A 24,293-nucleotide genomic window follows, 5' to 3' on the forward strand; every position below is an offset into this window, starting at 1 on the left:
AGGAACTCTTCTTTATCATCTTCGTACGAATGCTCACAGACCGCCTGGCCCTCGGGAGTCATCCTGTTCCCCGATTCATCCTGGACTGGGAGGGTTGCTGTTGATGCTACATCGCTTACCGTGAACATCTCCTTTGCTGCATGTTATTCTCCGTACACCGTCTTTATACCATCTTTTGTTGGGAACTTCATCATCTGATGAAGAGTCGATGGTACCGCCCTCATGTTGTGTATCCACGGTCTTCCAAGTATGGCATTGTACCTTATGTCACCTTCGATGACCTCAAACTTGGTGTCTCGAACCGTACCGGACACGTTGACTGGTAGGATGATTTCTCCCTTCGTTGTCTCGCTTGCCATGTTGAATCCATTGAGGATTCGAGAGGTGAGTGTGATGAGTTTGGACAGTCCGAGCTGTTCCACTACCTCCGACCTGATTACGTTGGCCGGGCTACCTGGATCCACGAGCACACATTTAATTTGAACGCTATTCAAAAGAAAAGAAATTACTAGCGCATCATTATGTGGTTGGGACAAAGCCTCGATGTCTTCCTCTATAAATACAAGGGTGCCTTCGGGTATATAGCGCTGAGTTTGCCTTGCCGTTGTGGAGGACACTTTGGCCCGTTTGAACTTGGGTCCCTGCGGAACGTCGGTTCCTCCAACGATCATGTGAATGATTTTCTGAGGTTCTTCTGGACCATTTTTTCCGCCCACCTCTTTTTCCCGAAAGTGGTTCTTGGCTCGATTGCTGAGGAATTCCCGGAGGTGCCCTTCATCGATCAGCCGGGCCACCTCTTCTCGAAGCTGCCTACAATCCTCGGTCCTATGGCCGTGGATGCCATGGAATTCGCACATCAAGTCGGGGTTCCTTCGGGAAGGGTCTGACTGTGCGGGCTTTGGCCATCTGGTATCCCCGATTCTACCCATGGCCGATACGATGTCCGAAACATCGACGTTGAAGTTGTATTCCGATAATCGGGGTGCCTCCATTGGCCTCGAATGCCTGTCAAACCCGGTCTTGCCCATAAGTCCCCGGGAGTCTTGGCCCTGAACCACTCTCCGCTCGTTTCGAGGTATGTTCCGCCTCGAAGTGTCTCTTCGATCTTTGAAGTATGGCTGATACCTCTCTTTGTCTGATTTCGACTCCCTTACTGTAGCCTTCGATTCCTTTGCTAGGAGCCTGCTTGGATATACTGAGCCAGAGGGGGCTCCCAATTGATCGTCCTCGATCCTGATCTTTGATTGGTATCTGTTGTGTACATCTGCCCAAGTCGCGGCGGGATATTCGATCAAATTTTGTTTTAGCTGCTTCGAAGCTACCGAGCTCTGTTCGTTTAAGCCCCGAGTGAAGGCCTGCAGTGCCCAGTCATCAGAGACCGGTGGTAATTCCATTCGCTCCATCTGAAAGCGGGATACAAATTCCCTTAGCATCTCGTTATCTCTTTGCTTGATTTTGAAGACATCGGACTTCCTAGTGGCGACCTTAATGGCACCGGCATGTGCCCTCAAAAAAGAGTCTGCCAACATGGCAAATGAATTTATCGAGTTCGGGGGTATGTTGTGGTACCACATCATGGCTCCCTTCGACAGTGTCTCTCCAAACTTCTTCAGCAGGACTGATTCAATTTCGCCGTCCTTTAAGTCATTCCCTTTTACAGCACAAGTGTAGGCGGTAACGTGCTCATTGGGGTCCGTGGTCCCGTTATACTTCGGGACATCGGGCATTCTGAATTTCTTCGGGATGGGCTTCGGAGCCGCACTTGATGGGAATGTTATGCACGAACTTCTTTGAATCTACACCCTTCAGAATCGGAGGTGCGCCCGGGATCTGATCGACCCTCGAGTTATAAGTCTCCACCTTTTTATCGTTATCCTCTATCTTCTTTTCTCCTGATTCAATCCTCTTGGCAAGGTCCTCGAGCATCTTCATAATAGAGGGGTCTACTGCTGACCCGTTGCTACTCGGTCTCTCTGGCGTCTGCTCGACTTGAGGAGCCTCAGGTGCTACCGTGCTTGGAGTTTTTTGGTGACTTTGTAGCTGAGCAATAGCCACTTGTTGTGCTTGCAACATTTCGAAAATGATTTGAAGGTTAACTTCTCTTTCCTCCCCACGCACACTCTCGTTGGTATGAGAGCTCACATCGACATGCACAGCGTTGCGCGAGTTTACGTCGACGGGGATTTGTACTGGTGCCTCCCCTGGGTTTTGTGGTGGTACACCGGCATCTGCTGGTGCTTCCCCTGGGTTTTGCGGTGGTACACCGGCGTCTGCATCATTTTCTCCCTGAAGCCTAATGCCGTTGTTTTCGCGTGCATGTGCTGAGTTAGATATTTTGACCTGAAATCAGAGATTCTTGAACAAGAAAAAGTGTGAAGAATAACTTGTGTTTTCAGAAAACCAGCACCAAAACAATCACTATTATTTTTAGCCCCACGGTGGGCGCCAAACTATTTACCTTGAAAATGGTAACTACAATTATATTTGATTTTGTGGTTCTAAAAATACGTAATTTATTTTTATACTAGTTTTAAAGCAATAGATGCTAGGTATAAGTAAAGAGAATAAGATATGCAAACCAATGGGGTCACAAAGCTGGGCCTCGAGCTGGCTGAAGCAGGACCTCGAGGTCTAGACGGAGCTAATAACGATGAACTATTGATAAAGAATCAATGGTAATGAGGGTCTTAAAGATGGACTTTTACGATTAATAATGAGCAATAAATGAAGAACAATAAATGAACAATGAATGAACAATGTAAGAATAAGCATTAAATGCGAAGAACAATTGTTTTAGCAAAGGAGCAGAGAATGTTGAATGTTATTCAATCTGTTGTGTCCTTTACATGTCTAATAAATAAAGAATAAATGCTACTAGTACAGCTGTGCAACGACTCAGTATGAATTTGTACTATTTTTGCAGATTCGGTCAGTTCTCATCACGTGCTCTCGGGAGCCTCCCGCCTCTTTATGACGATCGTCGATTTTCATGCTGCCTCGAGGTACGTCACGATGAGTCTTCGGTGTGCCCTGCCGAGGCGAGTGCTTTGAGGACGAGCCTTGAACTGTGCTTCCATCCTACCGAGGCCGGGCTTGAAAACGCCATCGAAGCCTTAAAATCGGCTTTCCCTGATTTTAATCGTATACAAGGACAACATTATCATTGTTTTTCACCATGGAGGTTGTGTTGTCGTCGTTCTTCTGGCCATAGCTTTCGCTTTTGCCCTTCCTTGGATTTGGGCAATCTCTTTTGAAGTGACCTGGTTGATCACAATTGTAGCAATTTATGGCTCTTGATTTGGATCGGTTCTTTGACTTCCCACGAGCATTGGATCTACCATAGTTGCTCGAACTCCTTTGATAACTCCTGCCTCTACCTTCTGTGATGAGAGTCTGTCCTTGATTTTCAAGCTTTTTTCTCATCTTCTTATTGGGTGGAAGAGCCGATGTGACATCTTTCAACTCAATGGTAGTCTTACCGTGCTGGATGGTTGTTGCCAAATTATGGGACGAAGATGGCAACGAGTTTGATAGCACGATAGCTTTATCTTCTTCCTCGATTTGCACTTCGAGGTTAGCGAGTTGTGTGATTAGTCCGTTAAATACATTTAATGTGACAAAAAGTTCGTACATTCACCCATGTATAGGACGTATAACTACTTCTTCAGGTACAATTTATTTGTCAGCGTTTTGGACATGTATAGGCCTTCCAACCTTGTCCAAATGTCACAAGCGGTGTCTTCATCAATGATGTTATTTACCACATTATCTATTAAGTGCAACCTGATTGCACTAGCAGACCTTTTATCCAAGTCAGCCCAATCCTCTACTTTCATGGTATCAGGCTTTTTGGGATTAACATCTAGTACCTTGTATAATCCTTGTTGGATGAGCAGATCCCTCATCCTTCTTTGTCATGTTGAGAAGCTGCTATCTCCGTTGAAATTTTCTACCTCGTACTTTACTCCGGACATTTTACTTATCGAGTATAGAACTACCGATAGTGAATAGTACTTCTGTGAACGAGCAGAACCTGTGCTCTGATACCACTTGTTGGGAATAAACCCCCACAGATATTATATTTACGTAACAAAAGCGGAATAATAATGTAACCGAGATACGATAATTAACAAGAATAAAAATAATAATAAGAATACAAAGATTTTAACGTGGAAAACCTTTTTGAATTTGGAAAAAAACCACTGCCCCGAGAGGAGCAACTGATATCACTATAGCAAGGAATTTTACACTTTGTAGGGCCGAGTAAAATACTCCAAAGACCACTACAACACTCAAATAAATTAATCCTCTTTTTCTATTCCCACCGCACTACAATATCGCTCACTCTTTATATTTCTCACAGACTATTTTCTTATACCCAGTCTGTGAAGCCTCACTCTTTCTTTCTCTCTTTGTCGGTGTCTAGAAATGAGAGCCGAATCTCTTCTTTTATAGTTGAAGCCTCACTCTCTGAAGCCTACTATATTTGACAATTTGTACAAACTTTTCCTTCTTTTTCTTCGATGTTAACAATTCAACAATGTTAGCGGCCAAACAAAAGAAATTCTCAGCCAAATATTTTCCTTAGGCACATGCCTATTACTTTGGTCTTTGACTTTTGAATCAGATGGAGCCCATTAATTTTTATTAATTTTCAATGTATTTCTAATAATAAGTTGTCGTTTTTCATCTCTAATTGATTTTCTATCATATTTCGTGGGAAATTATTCACTTGGGACCTGAATCACAAGGTTTAAGAGATTTTATTCTAAATTCTTCTCTTCAGAATTCAAATTTAGAGTGACTTATTCTATGCCATGTTCACGTTGCATTACGTCATATCTCATCATCAGTATTCTACAAAAACGTGGGGGCAAGAGCGTTTTACGTAAGATGAGACGAGACATAAGATCCGAAATATATGACATAAACCCACAAATCTTTAAGTGTTGCTAATTCATAAATTTTGAGAAAATTATGAGAAAAAAAAGATTAAAATCATAAAATTTTAAAGTAAAATAAAGTGCTGACAATTCTGCCATAGTTGTAAAAATTCTAAAATAACTGTGAATAATAGAAAAGTGTATATATTGAGAATTCTAAATTACTAACCTGCCATTGCTGCTTTCAGTATTTTCCTCTTCAAGAGTAGTAGTTTTGGAGGGAAAGCTGGAGTTCTAAAGAAAATGTGGCATATCTGATTAGGAATGCGACTTATGAATCGCACTCATCTACGCGACTTATAAATTACATTTGTGCATTTTATGAGTTTGATTTATCAAATATTATACACCCCCTAAATTTACTTTAAAAATCAAATTCCCTTCAACTTTGAATAATTGCCACTTTCTCCTTAATATATCAATTGACTTTCTTAGATGTCCATTTTACCCTCTAGATTATTAGTTTTATTCTTTATTTTTCCCTCTATAATAACATGATTTTTATTAATCTATGTTATCAGAGAGAAAGCATTATTTTACTCTCTAAATAGTTGTAATAATGCCCATAAATGAAGCAAATTACCAATATATGAAAATAAAAGTTTCCTCTTGCATTCATATTTTAGATTCCTTATTCAATTCCACAATGCTTAAATTGTTGTACATATATTCAAAGTATACTATATTTACTTATTTTAGAACCTTTATTCTCTAAAAATATTTTTCCACAATTTAAACGTTTAGGTGATACCTCATAACTTTCGTCAATTAAGACAAAAAATATAAGCTTGCAATATCAACTGTCTGTTTCTGTCAATGTACTAGGGATAAGCTTTGAAAGTAATCGGCGAATAACAAAAAAATTAAAAATGTGGAAATTATCTGCTAAATTTTGTATGGACCTCATCCGCCATGATATTAATTAGTATGCTGAATTTTGCTATGGTATAGGTGTGCGTTGAAAAGACTCAAGGATCGGGGAATGATTACCTCTAATAAAGCACATGCTAATACGAGCCGATAAGGGTTAGATTATCAGATTCTGAACACAATCTTACTAGAGAGGATAGCCCTTTGCCTCGCCTATTTGTACCTATTCTTCTTGCTTGTTTACATATAGCTCTCTTGTCTTAATAAATTTTTACTCTTTTCTAGGTTTTTTTCTGTGTTAAGACCATATATTTTTCATTTGCCAATGAATTGGATCGACATCAGTTCGATCAATAATGAGATTCTTGGCTAGAGAAACGTTATGTGACAGGGACAGCTACACAGAGTAGTGGCAAAATGGATAAAGATATTATTTATCCATATTATCCACTGAAAAATGAGTCAGATAATGAACTTTGTAAAAATGGGTAAAATATGAACAAGATTCATATTTCCTCTTAAAAAATGGATAACCAATGGATTTAACTTTTATATTTATAAAGACTCAAATTAAGGGTTCCTCAAGTTTGGGAGACTAGAAATTCTTCCAAAAGTGATCATCTTCAAGAAGTCATGGATAATGTAGATATCCATATTATCCGCCAATTAACGCATTTTCTATTGAGAAATTTTCATAAAGCACTATCTTTTAGTACGTAGTAATTAGCCATCTATAGATACCATTTGCTATATTACGGATTATAGATACATTTTATGTGGTTATAAGATGTATTTGGTGTATTTAAACTATTATATTCATGAATACAAGTAGCAAAAATAGGCGTGAATCGGGAAAGTCCAGCTAATCAGTTGTTGTATTCGAGTGTATTCGACTGTATTCATGTGAAATATGGGATTACAGCTGGACAGATTATTGTATTCGACTGTATTCACGGCGTGAAATAGGGGATTACACTGTTTTTAAAAGGGAAAGTGAATCAATTAACATAATAGACTCCTAATATAACTCAACAAACTCAATTATAACACACAAATTTTGTATTTTCAGTTATAAAAAAGATTCTCAACCAAAAAATACCCCAAAAATATAGCAATCTTCAGAGAAATAATATAATATATCTTAATACATAAATTATATTAATTAAAGAAAACTCATGAATACATTCATGGCATAGAGCGAGACAGTGAATACAATGAAATACATAGAATACAGCAGGATACATTGAAATACAATGAGAAAAAAAGATAGTGAATACAATGAAATACATGGAATACAACGAGATACATTGAATTACAATGGAAAAAAAGGCAATGAATACAATGAAATACATGAAAATACATTGACATATATTAATAGAAAATCATCCTACAGCATCCATATTTCAATTTTTTTAGTTGGCAGGGACGGTATTCACGAGGCTAGTGGAGCCAGCTTATACAGTAGTGAAATTTTTTCAATTGGCAGGGACGGTATTCACGAGGCCTCTACATCATAACAGAAATTTTCTTGAACTCAGTAGGAGTCAAGTTAGTTCATCAAAATGTTATTGAGGGATAATTTCCGAAAAGGAAGAAAAGGAAGTAAGCGTCTGTACTTGATTGCACGTATCTTTTTGTTAGTATACTGTATTTGTAAAATAGTTCTGGAAATATAAATGAATATAAACAGAAATGAACATAAACAGAAATGACAGAAAACCAATTCGAGCCCACTGAATTCACAGTGTTTCCTTAAGGAATTTAATCCCCTCCTAGTACCCAAGGTTATGGATTATTTTCTCCCAGGATAGAACGAATTACACAGTTTTTCATGCATACTTCCGTGATATAGACATTCCTCATTCATGTGGGGGATTGTTGGCTTGTTAGTATACTGTATTTGTAAAATAATTCTGGAAATATAAATGAATATAAACAGAAATGAACATAAACAGAAATGACAGAAAACCAATTCGAGCCCACTGAATTCACGGTGTTTCCTTAAGGAATTTAATCCCCTCCTAGTACCCAAGGTTATGGATTATTTATTCCCAGGATAGAACGAATTACACACTGGGGTATTGGTACTGCAAACCCCAGTGTTTCAGCAAAGACAAAGTTCGGAAGCAAATTACACTTACTTTTGCTTTGTTTGATGCTAAAAGTATGCAGAAGAAGGAGAAGAAACTCAGAAAATCATAGTAAAATTCTGAGCAGAATAGTGTTGTATTTATAGCCAAAGTTGGGCTGAAATCTGAAGAGGTGCAACTCTTCAGAATGGCTGTTTATGCAAAACGGCCACAGCATAAATGCCATTACACAAATGGCCATTTACTCAAAAATAAAGAGGGAAAATAAAGAGGTAAAATTGAAGAGAGTAGTTACTTTTCTGTTACCAAAACAGAAAAACAGATTGGATTTAATATTAATATTTAATATTAATATTCTGTTGTTAAAACAAATATTTAATAACATTTCTGTTAATATTTTACTATTAACAAATAAATTTGGTCCAAAAAGTTAATCAATCAATCGATCATTTGACCAAATCCAAATCTAAATCCGAATCTGAATCCGAAGCCGAGCCGAGCCGAGCGAGCGACGACGACGACGATGACGACGGCACGAGGTTTGCCATCTTCTCAACTCTTTAAGAGCTAGAAAAAGAGCAATTGCTTATATACCCATAAAAAATCTCTTCCTCTTCCAATATGGGACAATGTCCATTTACCAAGGAGGGAAACTTAAAATTTTATTTCCCTCCATTTCCCATTCACCCTCTTTTAAGTATTTAATATATTAATTAAATACATAAAAAACCCAACAATCCCCCACATGAATGGGGAATGGCTATATCACGGAAGTATGCATGAAAAACTGTGTGATTCGCAAGTAAGAATTAATTGCATCTGGATAAGTAGGTTTCCCTTTGAACTTTCCGTAGTGAACTTATGTCGGATATACTCGATCAATCGGTAGATTTTATATCTTTGAGCCGTCGAACTTTGGTGTATACCTAGACAACCACAAGTCACACAACCAACCTTTAGCCGTCTTTGGTTCTCATTGTTGTGTTCATTTCAGCCATGAACACCGCCTGGTTTCATAAGTGCGTAGAGAACTGGCCTTACAAAGTTCTCCTTGAAGAGGCTAACACTTCACACTTACATAGGTGATTCCTAAACGTGTCATCCCGTAGATACACTATTTGATATACCCCGTATCAAATTTAGAAATCATTAAAAAGCCTTAATGCTTTATCCTAGGTACTGAACATTGTCTCATCACGAGAATGGACCAAAAATTTAGTTGACAATGTTGAACCGTCATTAATGACTTTGTTTGATCTCCTTGAACCTAGATCTTGGGATCTCCAGTCTTCTAGGTAGAGTTACCGCCACTATGACTTGTTCTCGGCCATAGTCTCATTCCCCTTGATGACTTCTCAACTACCTCTCTAGTTAGGCCTTTTGTTAGTGGATCTAACACATTATCACTTGACTTTACATAGTTAATATGATAATTCCTCTAGAGAGTAATTGTCTAACGGTTTTATGTCTTCGTCGTATATGACGAGATTTACCGTTATACATAACGCTCCCAGCCCTTCCAATTGCCGCTTGACTATCGCAATGTATGCATATTGGTGCCAACGGTTTGGGCCAAAATGGAATATCTTCCAAGAAATTCCGGAGCCATTCAGCTTCTTCGCCGGCTTTATCTAAGGTTATGAATTCAGCCTCCATTGTAGAGCGGGCAATACAAGTTTGTTTGGAAGACATCCAAGATACCGCTCCTCCACTAATAGTGAATACATGTCCACTTGTGGACTTGGAATCAGTTGATCCGGTGATCCAATTTTCATTACAGTATCCCTCAATGACCGCAGGATATTTACTGTAGTGCAAAGCAAAGTCCTGGGTATGTATAAAATACCCCAAAACTCGTTTCATGGCCATCCAATGAGATTGACCTGGATTGCTCTATATCGACTCAATTTACTTATAGCACAAGCTATATCTGGTCGTGTACAATTCACAATGTACATTAAGCAACCCAACACACGAGCATAATCCAATTGTGATATGCTTTGGCCTTTGTTCTTTGCTAATGCAAGATTCACGTCAATTGGAGTCTTTGCAATTTAAAACCCAAGTGCTTGAATTTTTCAAGTACTGTCTTAATACAATGAGATTGTGACAACGCCGGACCTTGAGAAGTCCTATGGATCTTAATTCCCAGAATTAAATCAGCAACTCCCAAGTCTTTCATATCAAACTTGCTAGTTAGCATACGCTTAGTAGCATTTATGTTGGCAATGTCATTACTCATTATGAGCATATCATCCACATATAAGCAAACAATGACTATGTGATTTGGAACATTTTTAATGTACACACATTTATCACATTCATTTATCTTAAATCCATTTGACAATATTGTTTGGTCAAATTTCGCATGCCATTATTTGGGTGCTTGTTTTAGTCCGTAAAGGGACTTAACAAGTCTACAGACCTTCCTTTCTTTACCTGGAACCACAAACCCTTCAGGTTGTTCCATGTAAATTTCTTCCTCCAACTCTCCATTTAAGAAGGCCGTCTTAACATCCATTTGATGAATTTCAAGACCATAAACTGCAGCTAACGCTACTAACGTTCGTATGGACGTAATTCTTGTAACTGGAGAGTATGTATCAAAATAGTCAAGACCTTCTCGTTGTCTATACCCTTTGACCACAAGTCTTGCCTTATACTTGTCAATAGTGCCATCATCTTTCATTTTCCTCTTAAAGATCCATTTAGAACCCAACGGTTTATTTCCAGGAGGAAGATCAACCAATTCCCATGTATGGTTGTTCAGTATGGATTCTATTTCACTATTGACCGCCTCTTTCCATAACAATGATTCCGAAGAAGACATAGCTTCTTTAAATGTTTGAGGCTCATTTTCCAATAAGAAAGTCACAAAATCTGGTCCAAATGAAGTAGACGTTCTTTGACGTTTACTACGTCTTGGATCCTCTTGGTTAAGTGTACTTTCTTTTGTTTCTTCCCGGGGTCGTTTAGATCCTTCACCAATCGACTCACATTCCTTTTTATACGGATATATATTTTCAAAGAACTCAGCATTATCTGATTCTATAACCGTATTATTATGAATGTCGGGATTTTCTGATTTATGAACCAGAAATCGATATGCTTTACTATTAGTCGCATATCCTATGAAAACACAATCAACGGTTTTCGGTCCTATTTTTACCCTTTTGGGTTTAGGAACTTGCACTTTTGCCAAACACCCCCACACTTTAAAATAATTCAAGTTGGGCTTCCTTCCTTTCCATTTTTCATATGGAATGGATTGTGTTTTGCTATGGGGTACTCGATTTAGTATTCGGCTAGCCGTAAGAATGGCTTCCCCCCACAAGTTCTGTGGCAAACCAGAACTTATCAATAATGCGTTCATCATCTCCTTTAATGAACGATTCTTTCTTTCTGCAATCCCATTGGATTGGGGCGTGTAAGGGGCCGTTGTTTGATGAATAATTCCATATTCTAAACATATTTGTTCAAAAGGAGATTCATATTCACCACCCCTATCACTTCTTATCATTTTGATTTTCTTATTAAGTTGCGTTTCAACTTCATTTTTGTATTGCTTGAATGCGTCTATTGCTTCATCTTTACTATTAAGTAAGTAAACATAGCAATATCGAGTACTATCGTCAATAAAAGTTATGAAATACTTTTTTCCACCGCGAGATGGTATTGACTTCATGTCACAAATATCTGTGTGAATTAAGTCTAAAGGATTTGAATTCCTTTCAACCGATTTATAAGGATGTTTAACATACTTAGATTCCACACATACTTGACATTTTGATTTGTCACATTCAAACTTGGGCAATACTTCCAAATTAATCATTTTCCGTAAGGTTTTATAATTGACATGACCCAAACGTATATGCCATAATTCATTTGACTCAAGTAAGTAAGACGAAGCTGAAATTTTATTATTATTTTCAACAACCATTACATTCAGCTTGAAAAGGCCCTCAGTGAGGTAACCTTTTCCTACAAACATTTCATTCTTACTTATTACAACCTTATCGCAAACAAAAATACATTTTAAACCATTCTTAACAAGAAGTCCAGTAGAGACTAAATTCTTCCTAATCTCGGGAACATGAAGGACGTTGTTCAAAGTCACCACTTTGCCGGAAGTCATTTTGAGAAATATCTTCCCACATCCTTCAATCTTCGCCTTTGAAGCATTTCCCATAGAAATCGTCTCATCGGGTCCAACAGGAGCATAAGTAGCAAAAGCTTCTCTAACAGCACAAACATGGCGAGTGGCTCCAGAATCAATCCACCACTCTTTAGGATTGCCCACCAAGTTGCATTCAGAAAGCATGGCACATAAATCATCAACACCATCATGCTTTTTAACCATGTTTGCTTGACCCTTCTTCTTGTCTTTCTTCGGAGCACGACACTCCGTAGATTTGTGTCCGGTTTTTCCACAGTTGTAGCAGTTTCCACTGAACCGCTTCTTGCTTGGGTTGTATTTCGGTCCAGAAGCCTTCTTCCTCTTTTTGTTCTCTTCAACAATATTTGCTCCCATTATTGTTGAGTTTCCACGGCCTCTCTTTTCAGCAGCTTTGTTGTCCTCTTCGATTCTCAACCGAACAATGAGATCTTCAAGGGACATCTCCTTGCGTTTGTGTTTCAAGTAGTTTTTGAAGTCCTTCCACAAAGGAGGCAACTTCTCAATCATCGCTGCTACTTGGAATGCTTCATTGATGACAAGACCTTCAATGAAATTTCTGTTAGTAAAAATACTAAGATTACTACTTTCAACATCAATATTAATTTGATTTATACTTTCAGCAAGGAGATCGTGAATAATCACTTGCAATTCCTGGACTTGGGTAATAACAGACTTGCTATCTACCATTTTGTAGTCCAAAAACTTTGCAGCAACAAACTTTTTCAACCCAGCATCTTCGATTTTGTATTTCTTTTCAAGCGCAGTCCACAGTTCCTTTGACGTTTCCACGCCACTGTAGACATTATACAAAGCATCCTTCAGCCCGCTTAGAATATAATTCTTGCACAAAAAATCTAAATGCTTCCACGCCTCAATCACGAGAAAGCGTTCAGTTTCTGGAGTTTCATCGGACAGCACAAGAACATCTTCCTTGATGAACTTCTGGAGACTTAGAGTAGTAAAATAGAAGAACATCTTTTGCTGCCAGCGCTTGAAATCAATCCCGGAAAGTTTTTCAGGTTTCTCCGCCGGTGCCAATGCTGCCGGTGTCGTTCGGCTTGTTGAGGCATTGGCAGTCACCATTGGAACATCTTGGTTCTCATTCTTATTAGTCAGTTCTGTAAAAGAATGACACAAGCGTTAAAATCACGTAAATTTTAACCACAAAGGTTTTACTCTCCAGAAACAGTAAATACAAATACAGAAAATATATTAAATTCCTTAAGCTTGTTAATATACTGTATTTGTAAAAGAATTCCGGAAATATAAATGAATATAAACATAATTTCTGAACATAAACAGAAATGACAGAAAACCAATTCGAGCCCACTGAATTCACAGTGTTTCCTTAAGGAATTTAATCCCCTCCTCGGAAGCAAATCACACCAATCGATCATTTGACCGAAGCCGAAGCCGAAGCCGAAGCCGAAGCCGAAGCCAAGCCGAGCGAGCGACGACGACGACAGCGCGAGGTTTGCCTTCTTCTCAACTCTTTAAGAGCTAGAAGAAGAGCAATTGCTTATATACCCATAAAAAACCTCTTCCTCTTCCAATATGGGACAATGTCCATTTACCAAGGAGGGAAACTTAAAATTTCACTCAAAAATTTCATTTCCCTCCATTTCCCATTCACCCTCTTTTAAGTATTTAATATATTAATTAAATACATAAAAAAAAAAGACCAACACTTTTCTCATCACTAGCAGATCTTCATGTGCCAACGTTTCAACCTTAAACTTATTAAGTTTCTCTAACAGTACGAAAAACATCGATCCCCTGGGTTTTCTAGTTGTAGGAATATGCCGTTGCAGTCGTCGGATGCGGGAGCCGGAGCAATTTCTGAAGTGGGCTTTGCACAAATCCGGTGGAAGGAGGAGGAGATCGAAAATTTTAATGGGATGGGATAAGAGAATGGGATGTATCAAAGTAGAGAGAGAAAGAAAATAGTGTAACTGATTAGCGTATTTAGTGGCTTAGGGCTAGGAGGTAACCAAAATTAAATATTTTGCTATAAACTTTAAAAGGTATCTATGGAATATAATTTTTTCAAATGGTATTTATTTAAAATAAATAAGGTGTTAACCTTTGCTATAGGAGGTAAAAATTCCTTTTCTATTTATATTAAATATGGGTCGGGCCTGATATTTACCCATTTTTGCATTATCCGTTTTCGACATGTCCATATCCGACCCGCTCGTATGTCACCTCTAGCTATATATATATATATATATATATATAATATATATATATATATATATATATATATATATATATATATATATAGGGTAGAATATTCTAATAAACCATACTTACAAATAGTAAACCATGCAAAAAATTGGAACTAGACTTGTAGTCTAAGTAGTTGCAACTTCACTAGTGCTACAGTGGTGTGGAATCCAGAATTCACAGAGCTTTCCTCTAAAGGAGACACAATAGCTAAGAAAAAGGACTTAAAAATGTGTTACAAAATCATAAGAATAATTGAGTGAAGGATTTTTCCTTTCCAAGAATGACCTATTTGTATGCCTATTTTTGTTGCAAATCCACTATAAACTGACTAATACAAGGAATAAGCAGGGGACAAAAATAGGAAGAAAGCTAATCTATTCGAAAGGTCTGGACTTTAGTCGAGCTCTTCGTTCAATGCACAATGATCCGACAGAATCCAATGTCGAAAGCAGCAGCAGAATGATCGCTAAAAGGGGCTAACACTTCGAGCCAACTTCAACATGAACTCGGGTACAAGGCGTTTTCTTGGAGTCGAATTTGCTCTGATGGTTTCCGAGTTATCACCATGAATCATCGTAATTAGATCATTTAACATGTCGTCTATTCCACCTCTCATTGGATCCTAAATGTTAGCACAGCCAATAATCAGAAAAAATCAAACACGAACAAGGAAATCATTAACGTGTGCATGATTTATTTATTTTTTGCTTTAGAGAAGAAACAAAACGAGGCATCAATTACCTGAAGAAACAAATCTGTATGTGTTTTTCCTTCATATAGGATACATTCAGCTTTGACACCGAGAGCTTTAAGAGTATCAGCAAAACTCTTGCTGGATTAAGAGAAGTACGTTAGTAGACTGCACAGACGATATTCAGATCTACAATACATTTAAGTACATGACATTCCAAAATAAAGTCCTCCGAATTTAAGGTCAAATGTCCTCTGTTCACCTCATTTCATTAGGAAATAAAAATGACATCAATGATAAAGAGGACATAGATGAGATACGTTCCTGCTAATACTTTTAGCAGATATGTTAAACTGCACCACTAGCTATGTCATTGATCCAAATTGAGATAAAAAAAGCATACATAATCTTTTAACACGTTATTGTTATGACATATCCAACTATTTTGGACCTTGTGTAGATCATCTTATGGGCTACGTTTCCATAATACATGCAGCCACAATGTTCCACAATTAAGTAACCAGTTTCACTTTGCTCAGTTGTTATTCATATCTATCGAACAGCTTATATCCTAGTGACATAAGCTGGCTGCATTCACCAGAAATGCCTCTCAAACGGAAATTTTACAGATTAAGGTGAGAGCAATCAAGATCATCTATCTCTATACTATGTTATCTTGGTTCTGCCTGTGCCTTGCACTGTTGCAATAGTAGGTTTTCAAAGAACTATCTGACATATGATGGGTAGAGGGCGAGAGACAAACGGGAAAAGCTCATGAGAATTGGAGAGAGAGGGGTTGACGGTGGCAGGAAATGAGGGAAGCCAGGTGTTCACAGTGTAAGTTACAATGATATTAAGGCTCTGGTATCAAATGCCGCTTATAACTATGATATATTTTTCTTGAGGTAAATCGTTCGAAAATCTTCACCAGTCAAATTAGTCAAACGAAATTGAAACTCTTTACATTGAGTGCTTGGCTCACTTGGTGAGAGGGGAGGTAAATGGGAATGAAGATTCGTTTCTTCCCTTAGCACTAGTATAATACTTAGAAATCGAAAGAATTATCATTTTCCATCTAATGAAGAAGATCAGAAATCTATTCCGGAGGGATTTCAGAACCCGTGCAGATTTACTCTCTGGTGGCAAGGGATGGTCGCCTTCTGACCTTTCCAAGCCAAAGTTTTTCCTTAGTTTGGTTTCTTTTTCTTATCTTTTTCTTTTTGGAGAGTGTGGAGGGGAGTCAGAGCTGAATATCTAGGTTAGATAAAATTCAATTCAACTGACTACACCGAGCACAAAAAATTATCCGTTCTTCCAAAAAACCCGCTCATAATGAAATTGAAACTAAAGCATAAAAGTTACAATTAAAAAGGGGAAAATATGGCTGAATAATATGTGGTGCAGTTATAGCAACAATAACAAAAGTGGATAAAGAGGAGGTACAGACCTGGAATTACACGGAATGGAATAATCTGCAGTACCATGGAAAAGGACAATAGGAGGAAGGAGAGAAAGAGCATTTTTAACGTTTGGGTCCTGTGCCATCACTTCAGGTGAGTATCGTCGCAGACCTTGTTCCCCTTCCATTATGCTGTGCACGTTAAAAGAAGGATCAGTGATATATACTGGAAAATTTTAATAGCAGCAAGCATTCGTATATGCATTAACATAGTAGCAGAAGTCAGTAATATACCTTAGAAAAATTGAACGGTACAAACCTCGGCTATGGAAGTGATCAACAAGGTTAAGGAAATTATACCTATTCAGGTGTTAAAAAGGAGGTATTAGTTCCATCATTGCTACAACCCAATTCAAGAAAAAAAATATACTTCATTAACTTTTTGCCAGTGACCTCATTATGCAATTTACAGTTTTTGATTCTATAGCGACAATTGCTAAGTACTTCATGCTTTCTAAGGAAACAAGTAAAAATTTGAGCTCCAAAAGAAACAAACAATATTTTCAGCATCTAAATAAGAAAGATAAATTCACGCCTGTTGTCTACTGGGCTATAATTTTTTCTGTCTTATTAAGCTTGTATATCATTCAAATATAAAAAAGAAAGCTGGATTCAGCTCAATTTAGATTCTAATTTCATCTGGCAATTTAAAGATTTGGAAAAGACCTAATGGAAGAAGTGTCAAAGACTCCAAGCCTTGTATTCATGGGAACATGAACTAGAACTTACCCGCCCGATAGACCAAAATACGCCTTAATTTGGGAGACACTCCAAGAATCTCTCTGTTCCTCACTGGCTTCCTTGATTGCCTGATCCAAAAGAGCGCAAGAAGCGATATGTGCACCAGCTGATTGTCCCATTAAGTAAATTCTAAAAGCATAATAAACCACAATATTTCATTGATAATCAAAGGGAATTATTGATGAAAAACTATAAGGAGAAAGACAACTCAGCTACCTGTTAGGATCACCTCCATATTCGGCAATCTTGTTGCAAACAAAGGAGATACCTTGAGAAGCATCCTTAACCATGTCACTAATTGTTCCCTGAGGAAAATTTCTGCAACCAATTATTGTAATGCCTTTAGATATCAAAATTGACTAGTGGTTGCATGCAAGTGCAACAAAAGCGTGCATCTAATGACCCAACGTATAGTATATGCAAGGTGTGAGAAACAACGGATGCGTTGGAAATTTTATTGCAATTTGGTAATTTAATATTTCCCTATAATATCGGCTGGCTCTTTTTGAATGAGTTGGAAATAATATTGCAAGAAAGCTTCTTCTTTTTTCCAGATAATGCGTGCATCATGTAGTAATAAAAAAAGACCATTGCTTTCCTGCGTAAATAACAAATAAAAAACTGTGTAACTCGTAAATGTGGTGCAAGAAACAGAGAGCATGAATTCCTTAATTCATACATCTAAATGGTCCATCGGGCAAAAGCACATTAAGCCCGAAAAACACCCAGTTCCCAATAAGCACTAATTTTGCTCGGATTTAAAAAAAGATCACCTGTAATCAATGCATGCCACAATAATGTCTCTTTCTGACAACTGTTGTCCAAGAAGAGAACCCCAAGCTTTGTAACTGTAAAGCAAAGAAGAAAGTATAACTAAGAGCAAAATCTCATTAAACCGTCACTGACTCGCTTAAACAAGAAAATCAAGAAAAACTATTTTAACCTAGATTACAGCGTAAGGGCATAAGTTTCTACTAATACAACCATGCAAAATAGTAAGCAGTAAAGGGCTTCCCGCTATGCACAGGGTCCGGGGAAGGGCCTGACCACAAGGGTCTATCGTACGCAGCCTTACCATGCATTTCTACAATAGGCTGTTTCCACGGCTCGAACCCGTGACCTCCTGGTCACATGGCAGCAACTTTACTAGTTACGCCAAGGTAAGCAGTAGGAATAATAATACTCAAATCATGCTGAGAAAGCTAATAGGTCTGCTTTCGATGCTTATAACACCAATGATTTAAGATAAATGCAACAGTTTCCACACTTAGCGAACAGGTAGAAGCTGCAGCTGATATTATCTCAGACTAGATTTTGCAGCAAAGGATATTCTTCAGTTACTAGAAGGATAAATGGACGTAATTGAAGGAAATGACTTAGCTACGCACCCAATAATCCATGCTCCACCTGTTACAAATGCAACAACTGGCTTTGGCCCGTTCATGTTTTTCGGCAAGTACAGATCAAGCCTGCACCATGAGACTTTAACCAGGTATGAAGACATAAAAGTATGCTCAAGCATTCTATGAAAATAAGGACTAAATTCCATACCCTATTACCTATTTCTCGGTTGATCACCATAAAAAATGCCTCTACGCACTTGACTGGAATTGAAATAGTAATAGCCAACTGCATCAGACAAGCGTGATTATTTAAGGACTTTATATTCTAAACTATAAGGAGGGGCAAAAGAAGAAAGGAAGAAAAAGAAAACTAGGAAAATGGGAAGGACGATATCCAGAAGATAACATGTTACATATGATCAGATGAAGTCATCAAGGTATTTAAAGTCGGGTGTTAAGACAAGATATTCTAGACGTTCCAAACCTTGAATAAAACCAGGTATAAGTAGCACAGCATAACAGCCAAGGGCAAGAAACCTGACGATCCATCTGTAGCCTACCCTGAATACAAATAGATGACCAGAAAACATTTAGGAAGTGCCTTTTCATATACACTTAGTAATGACATTAAGATTTGAGGGGTGAATATATCTCTAAGGATCTTAATTTCAAAAGAAAAATATAGATAATTCTGCAAGATTTTGATTTCTGCTTTTGTTCAAAGTTCAACTTATTCTCATTCATGGATAGCTAGTACGGACTACGTTCAACACCCAATAGCTAGTCATTCACTACCGAAGAGTACAATGTCATAAAAAATTTCCAATTGCAACAAAAAAAATGAAACTTTCACTTCAGGAGAAAACAAAAAATATATGTAGGAAGTGCAAGCAATCATTATAATACAACAGTAAGCCGCTTGGGCTGCCATAACCGTGGTATGATGCCATTGATGTGCACAGAGCCCATACTTGTTTACCCTAACAATGGATGAGCTTACCAACGCAATAAAAGATAGGGTCACATGGGGTATGCTATTTGCAGATGAATTTTTTTTAATTGACGAAATTAGCTAGGTGAGGGTTTTAGGATAAGTAGAACTAAGACTGACTATATGGCTGCAAAATTTAACCAACATAAGAAGAGTAAAGTTGAGTTGAGGTAAGATCAGACGGTAAGCAATTCAGATATTTAGACTTGATATTCCAAGAAAATGATGTGAGATATTAAGACATAAGACATACAATCATAATAGGATAGTTGAAACGGAAATGTTCTAAAGGAGCGTTATGCAATAGAAGGCCACCTAACAAAGTTAAGACAATTTATACAGAAGTGTCAAATAGAACTTTGTTCAGGGACATGCAGCCATGCAGGCCATGGTGTTTACATCGTATTTTAAGTAGAGGACCATAATGCTCCATTCTTGGGGTTGATTTCCCAATCAAAATTCAGTTCCATCTCACACAAGTTGACATAACCAATTTGAAGGGTTCCAGTGTAGTCATCTAAAGATTGGAGAAGAAAGGGACAGAAGTTTTATAAACATCTTGGACCTCGGAGCAGTAATATGAGACTTGGCTAGGAGGCAGAGAAAGGGTTTTTGCAATTTGCAATGACACAAACGGTATTGACAAGCTCAAAAGTTTAGAATATTCAATGAGTTAACAAGAGTATTGCAATGACATTGATTGGCTAGCTAAAAAGGTTAATATTAAAAGAGTGCTACGCATTCTAAAAGCTCCTCATGAAAGGGTAGGGTGAAATGAAACATTTGGATGATAAACAATCAAGTGGTTTCTTCATAACAAGTGCTAAAGCTGAGTTTAAGTAGTCTAGTAAAATAGCGGTACAGAAGAGCAACAATAAAGAAAATCCAAAATGTTGCTGTGTAGGGTAAAAATTGATGGGGTGGAGCCTTCGGATAGCTGAATCAATCTAGCAGATAAGGGCACAGAGAGAAAGCATAGTTTTAACTTGACCATCTAAGATGGAGCCAGATCTCTAGCGGGATGACTTGGACATGCTGATCTACAAGACGATAATCTGATATGCATAACTCTTTTATATTGATGGAGGACAGAAGAAAACCAGTAAATGCATTTTCTCCTCTCCCAAAGTTTGGTTGGCAGGGAGAGAATTCATTTCTAGGAGGCTTGCAGGCAAAGCTTATTCCTTCCACTTCAGTTCCAACTAGTCATTTTTACCAAGCGGCTTCTTGATTAGGCCAGCTGAATGGCCAAACCACCAAATATGCGTGGCTAGAAACTTATCTTCAATCATGAGAAGTGCAGGTGAACAACATAATCTTACTGCCATTTATGTGTCTGCTCCAGTCCTCAAGTTAACATTTCACTTCTCATTCATATTATGCTACTTCCCATAACACATTAAACTACATGAAAGGTGAAGTAAGGTGGTGCACATATCTATTCGTCAGAAAACATATCCCAACTAATGCTTTCTCCATATCTAACATCTGAAGTACGATTGATTGTAAACACTATCAGAAAACATACTCCCAACTAATGTTGTCTCCATAGCTGGCAAAACCATGGTTACATATGCTAGACCACTCCAGTAAGCATTCGCCCGCCGGGCTCAGTTTGGGCTTTCCAGTCTCATTCCCTTTAATTGCATGAGATAACAAAAACAAGATATCCAGTAGGAAGGCAATGACGGTGAGGGAAAGGCAAGTAGTCCGAAGATAGTTCGATAGCATAATTATTTCTATACTTATCTGTTAGAAAGACATATTTTGAGCTGGTATGATCTTTCAGAAACATGTGCAACACTACATTTTCACAATTGAAACTACTACCCTGTTGTCTTACGGACAAAATAATGTTTCCTAGTCTATAAAGTAAGGATTATAGTTCAGTTGGCTATCTTACTTTAAATATCTTCTTACAAGTAAATTTCTTCAAATGTAGAAAAAGGAAGATTTTTTTACTTGGCTCATGAAGCATACTCAAAATGTGGTTGAAAAGAGCTTGCCTAAGTTAAAGTTGGCTAGGTAGCAACTAGCAATATCCAGTTCCATTCCATGAACCGACAGATCCACATATTAGGCAACATTTGGCCAAATCTATTCCCTTAATAGGTTCACATAAAAGTCATAAAACATCAATCCTAATCCAATTTCTTTCTGTTTCTTTCAACCAAGAACTGAGAGACTAATTGTGTTAACAGAAAGATACAAACATACATAGTAATGCCAATCACATCATCACCACAATCTAAGACATCAAAATAAGGGGAAAAGGATCAAATTTCAGAACTTTCAAGCCTTTCCAAGAAGACAAACCAAAATAATAAACAAATTCAAACATGTAAACAACAAAACTATTATTCCCTTTATCCGAATTCATGTTATGCACTTTCCTTTTTAGTCTTGTCCAAACAATGACACTTTTCTATTTTTACCCTTAATGAGATAATTTGTAGCTACACAAATACCTGTAACCAGTGGCGGAGCCACATTCAACCAAGGTCGCCAGAAAATTACCCTGTATTGCTAGATAATTTTTTTGATTTATGTGTACTACTATACGTTAATCCCCCTTGACTTTTCGGTGTATCTAATTTAAATATTTTGACACCATTTGGTGAAAATTCTGGTTCCGCCACCGCCTATAACTTCTTTTACACCATAAGTTTCAAATGTCTTTTGTTCTTTCTTAAACTCTATGCTCAATCAAAGTGCAACATATAAAATAGGACGGAGGGAGCATTACTCAAATCTAGCTAAAAAAGTATATTACCCGAGATATCGCAAGAGGGTAAAGCTAAGCTTAGTAACAATAAAAGTATTAGAAGCAGCCCTTTCCATATCTTGGCTACAACCTTCAACAGCTACTGAACAAAGGGAGTTTTCACTTGCTATACGTCTCCTCCTTTGTTGCTGCTTAAGCAAATTTGAAGAAGAAGAAGAAGATGATGAAGTGTAACTAAAGGTTCTAGACAAAAGGGGTTTTTTCTCAATCTTAGAATCATCATTTTCTTGAACAACAAGTAACATTGTGTCAGCAGTAGCTGAAGATGATGTTGGGATCATATTTGATGAATTGGGGTTAGAAATAGGAAGAAGGTTTTGTGACTGCATTGAGATAAAACAAGAAAAAAATATTAAAAGATTTGATTTTGATTATAAAATTGTGAGAAAACAAGAACAAACAAAGTTATCTTGGAAGAAAAAAGATTTGATTTTTAAAACAAGAAAACAATGTTATCTTGGAGAAAAATGAGTTGGGTTTTTGTTGGGTTGTTCTGTAAATATGATGAGAAGAGAGAAAAGGAAGATGGATCAAGATTCTCTTATCTTCTTGAATTATTGATTCAATAAGATTTGAGAAAATTGTGTGTTCTGTTTTGACAGTTTGGAATTTCAGAGGATGGAGAAGAAGAGGAAGAAACAATGGTGGGGCCAAGTTGAAAGGTGGGCCATGACTAGATTGGTTCCACGTGTTGTGTTTTCATATGTAGTTGTTTTTTTTTTCTTTTCCCGGAGATGTTGAAATTGGTTCTTTTCTTTTTTATAATAGTGGCTATTTTACAAAGTATGAATAGTCATATATTTATGAATACAGCCAAGACGAAATACAAGTAGCGTATTATTTGTTCGCGCAACATATAAAAATACAAAAAAATTGAATTACTCAAGAATCCTAATTATTAAGAGTTTGTTGATCACTTGTTTGAGTTCAAAATAATTTATCTTTTATTTATGAATTTGCTATAAAATTTAAAGATAGCTACGAATGGTATTCTTTTGAAAGTATAGCCACGAATGGTAACAACAATTGATATATTTGATGGGTCGCATAATTTTTTCTTTACAAATACAATTAATTTTGTCTATGAAAAATTGGACAAATAAGAAAAATCACCTTTAGATTAGAATTTTGTCTTTAAACGCCAAAACCTTGGTGTAATGGGTCCTTTTTCATTCTTACTATCTTTTCTTGATAAGGCTTTCATTTTAAGGATTTCCTTTTCCATTTAATGAACTTTGTTGGTGAATGGTGATGCACCAAGCCACCAATCATGTCCGCTGTCTTGATTTCTCTATCAATAAATAATATATTTTGATAAAAAAATCTTGAATTTTTATAAATAATGTCCTAACACAAATTGTAGACTTTTTCTACTAATAAAGCTCAATAAAAACAAAGAGACCGCAAGGAGGTGGGAGACCTAGGATCAATTTTCCTAACCAGGAGCCTCATCAATCAGAAGTCAGAACTCGTGGCACTAGATATGATTTACATCTTTTGTATGGTTTGCGAGCTACTTCAATATTTGGATTTGAAAATTTTAGATTCTCGTTTTTATAGATTTTTTTATTTTTGTTCAAACCATTTTTTACTTTTTTTTTTTTATCTTTTCGTTTACCAATTAATTTTATGCTATGTAAGAATTTTGGAGATAATAGTGGAAGCTTCTGGTTGGCAAGAAACTGTCCAATACAAGTTGAAAGTTGATTTTAGCTTTTCCACTGGATGCCAATTGGCACGTAATCATTCTAGTGGGCAACTGGCTAGCCATCTATATTAGTAAAAATTAAAGAACACTAATCATAAACACGCATCATATCATGTTCATATTATACTATATTATAAGTGTGAAGCCTTAAAGTCAAAATTAAATTATTAAAATGTCCATCAAAAATTGAGTGACTATTTTACGCTTCACTTGAAGATTACTCATGCAGTAATATTTTGTATACAAAATTAAATTTATTTTCCAAT

The 24,293-nt window shown here is 37.2% G+C and overlaps 1 protein-coding gene across 1 annotated transcript; it reads right to left on the reverse strand.

The window, feature by feature from the left end:
• Positions 14,403-22,945, reverse strand: LOC109225447 (probable isoprenylcysteine alpha-carbonyl methylesterase ICMEL1). Its single transcript, XM_019390118.1, has 11 exons — positions 22,308-22,945; positions 19,028-19,104; positions 18,760-18,829; positions 18,589-18,669; positions 17,974-18,048; positions 17,417-17,518; positions 17,189-17,329; positions 16,694-16,759; positions 16,448-16,591; positions 15,051-15,141; positions 14,403-14,931 (listed from the first exon to the last, which is right to left on the reverse strand). The coding sequence occupies exons 1-11, from the start codon at positions 22,646-22,648 to the stop codon at positions 14,776-14,778; spliced, it is 1,344 nt and encodes a 447-aa protein (XP_019245663.1). The 5' UTR covers positions 22,649-22,945; the 3' UTR covers positions 14,403-14,775.

The sequence above is a fragment of the Nicotiana attenuata genome, chromosome 5 (assembly GCF_001879085.1).
Source record: "Nicotiana attenuata strain UT chromosome 5, NIATTr2, whole genome shotgun sequence".
In the NCBI taxonomy this organism is placed as follows: domain Eukaryota; kingdom Viridiplantae; phylum Streptophyta; class Magnoliopsida; order Solanales; family Solanaceae; genus Nicotiana; species Nicotiana attenuata.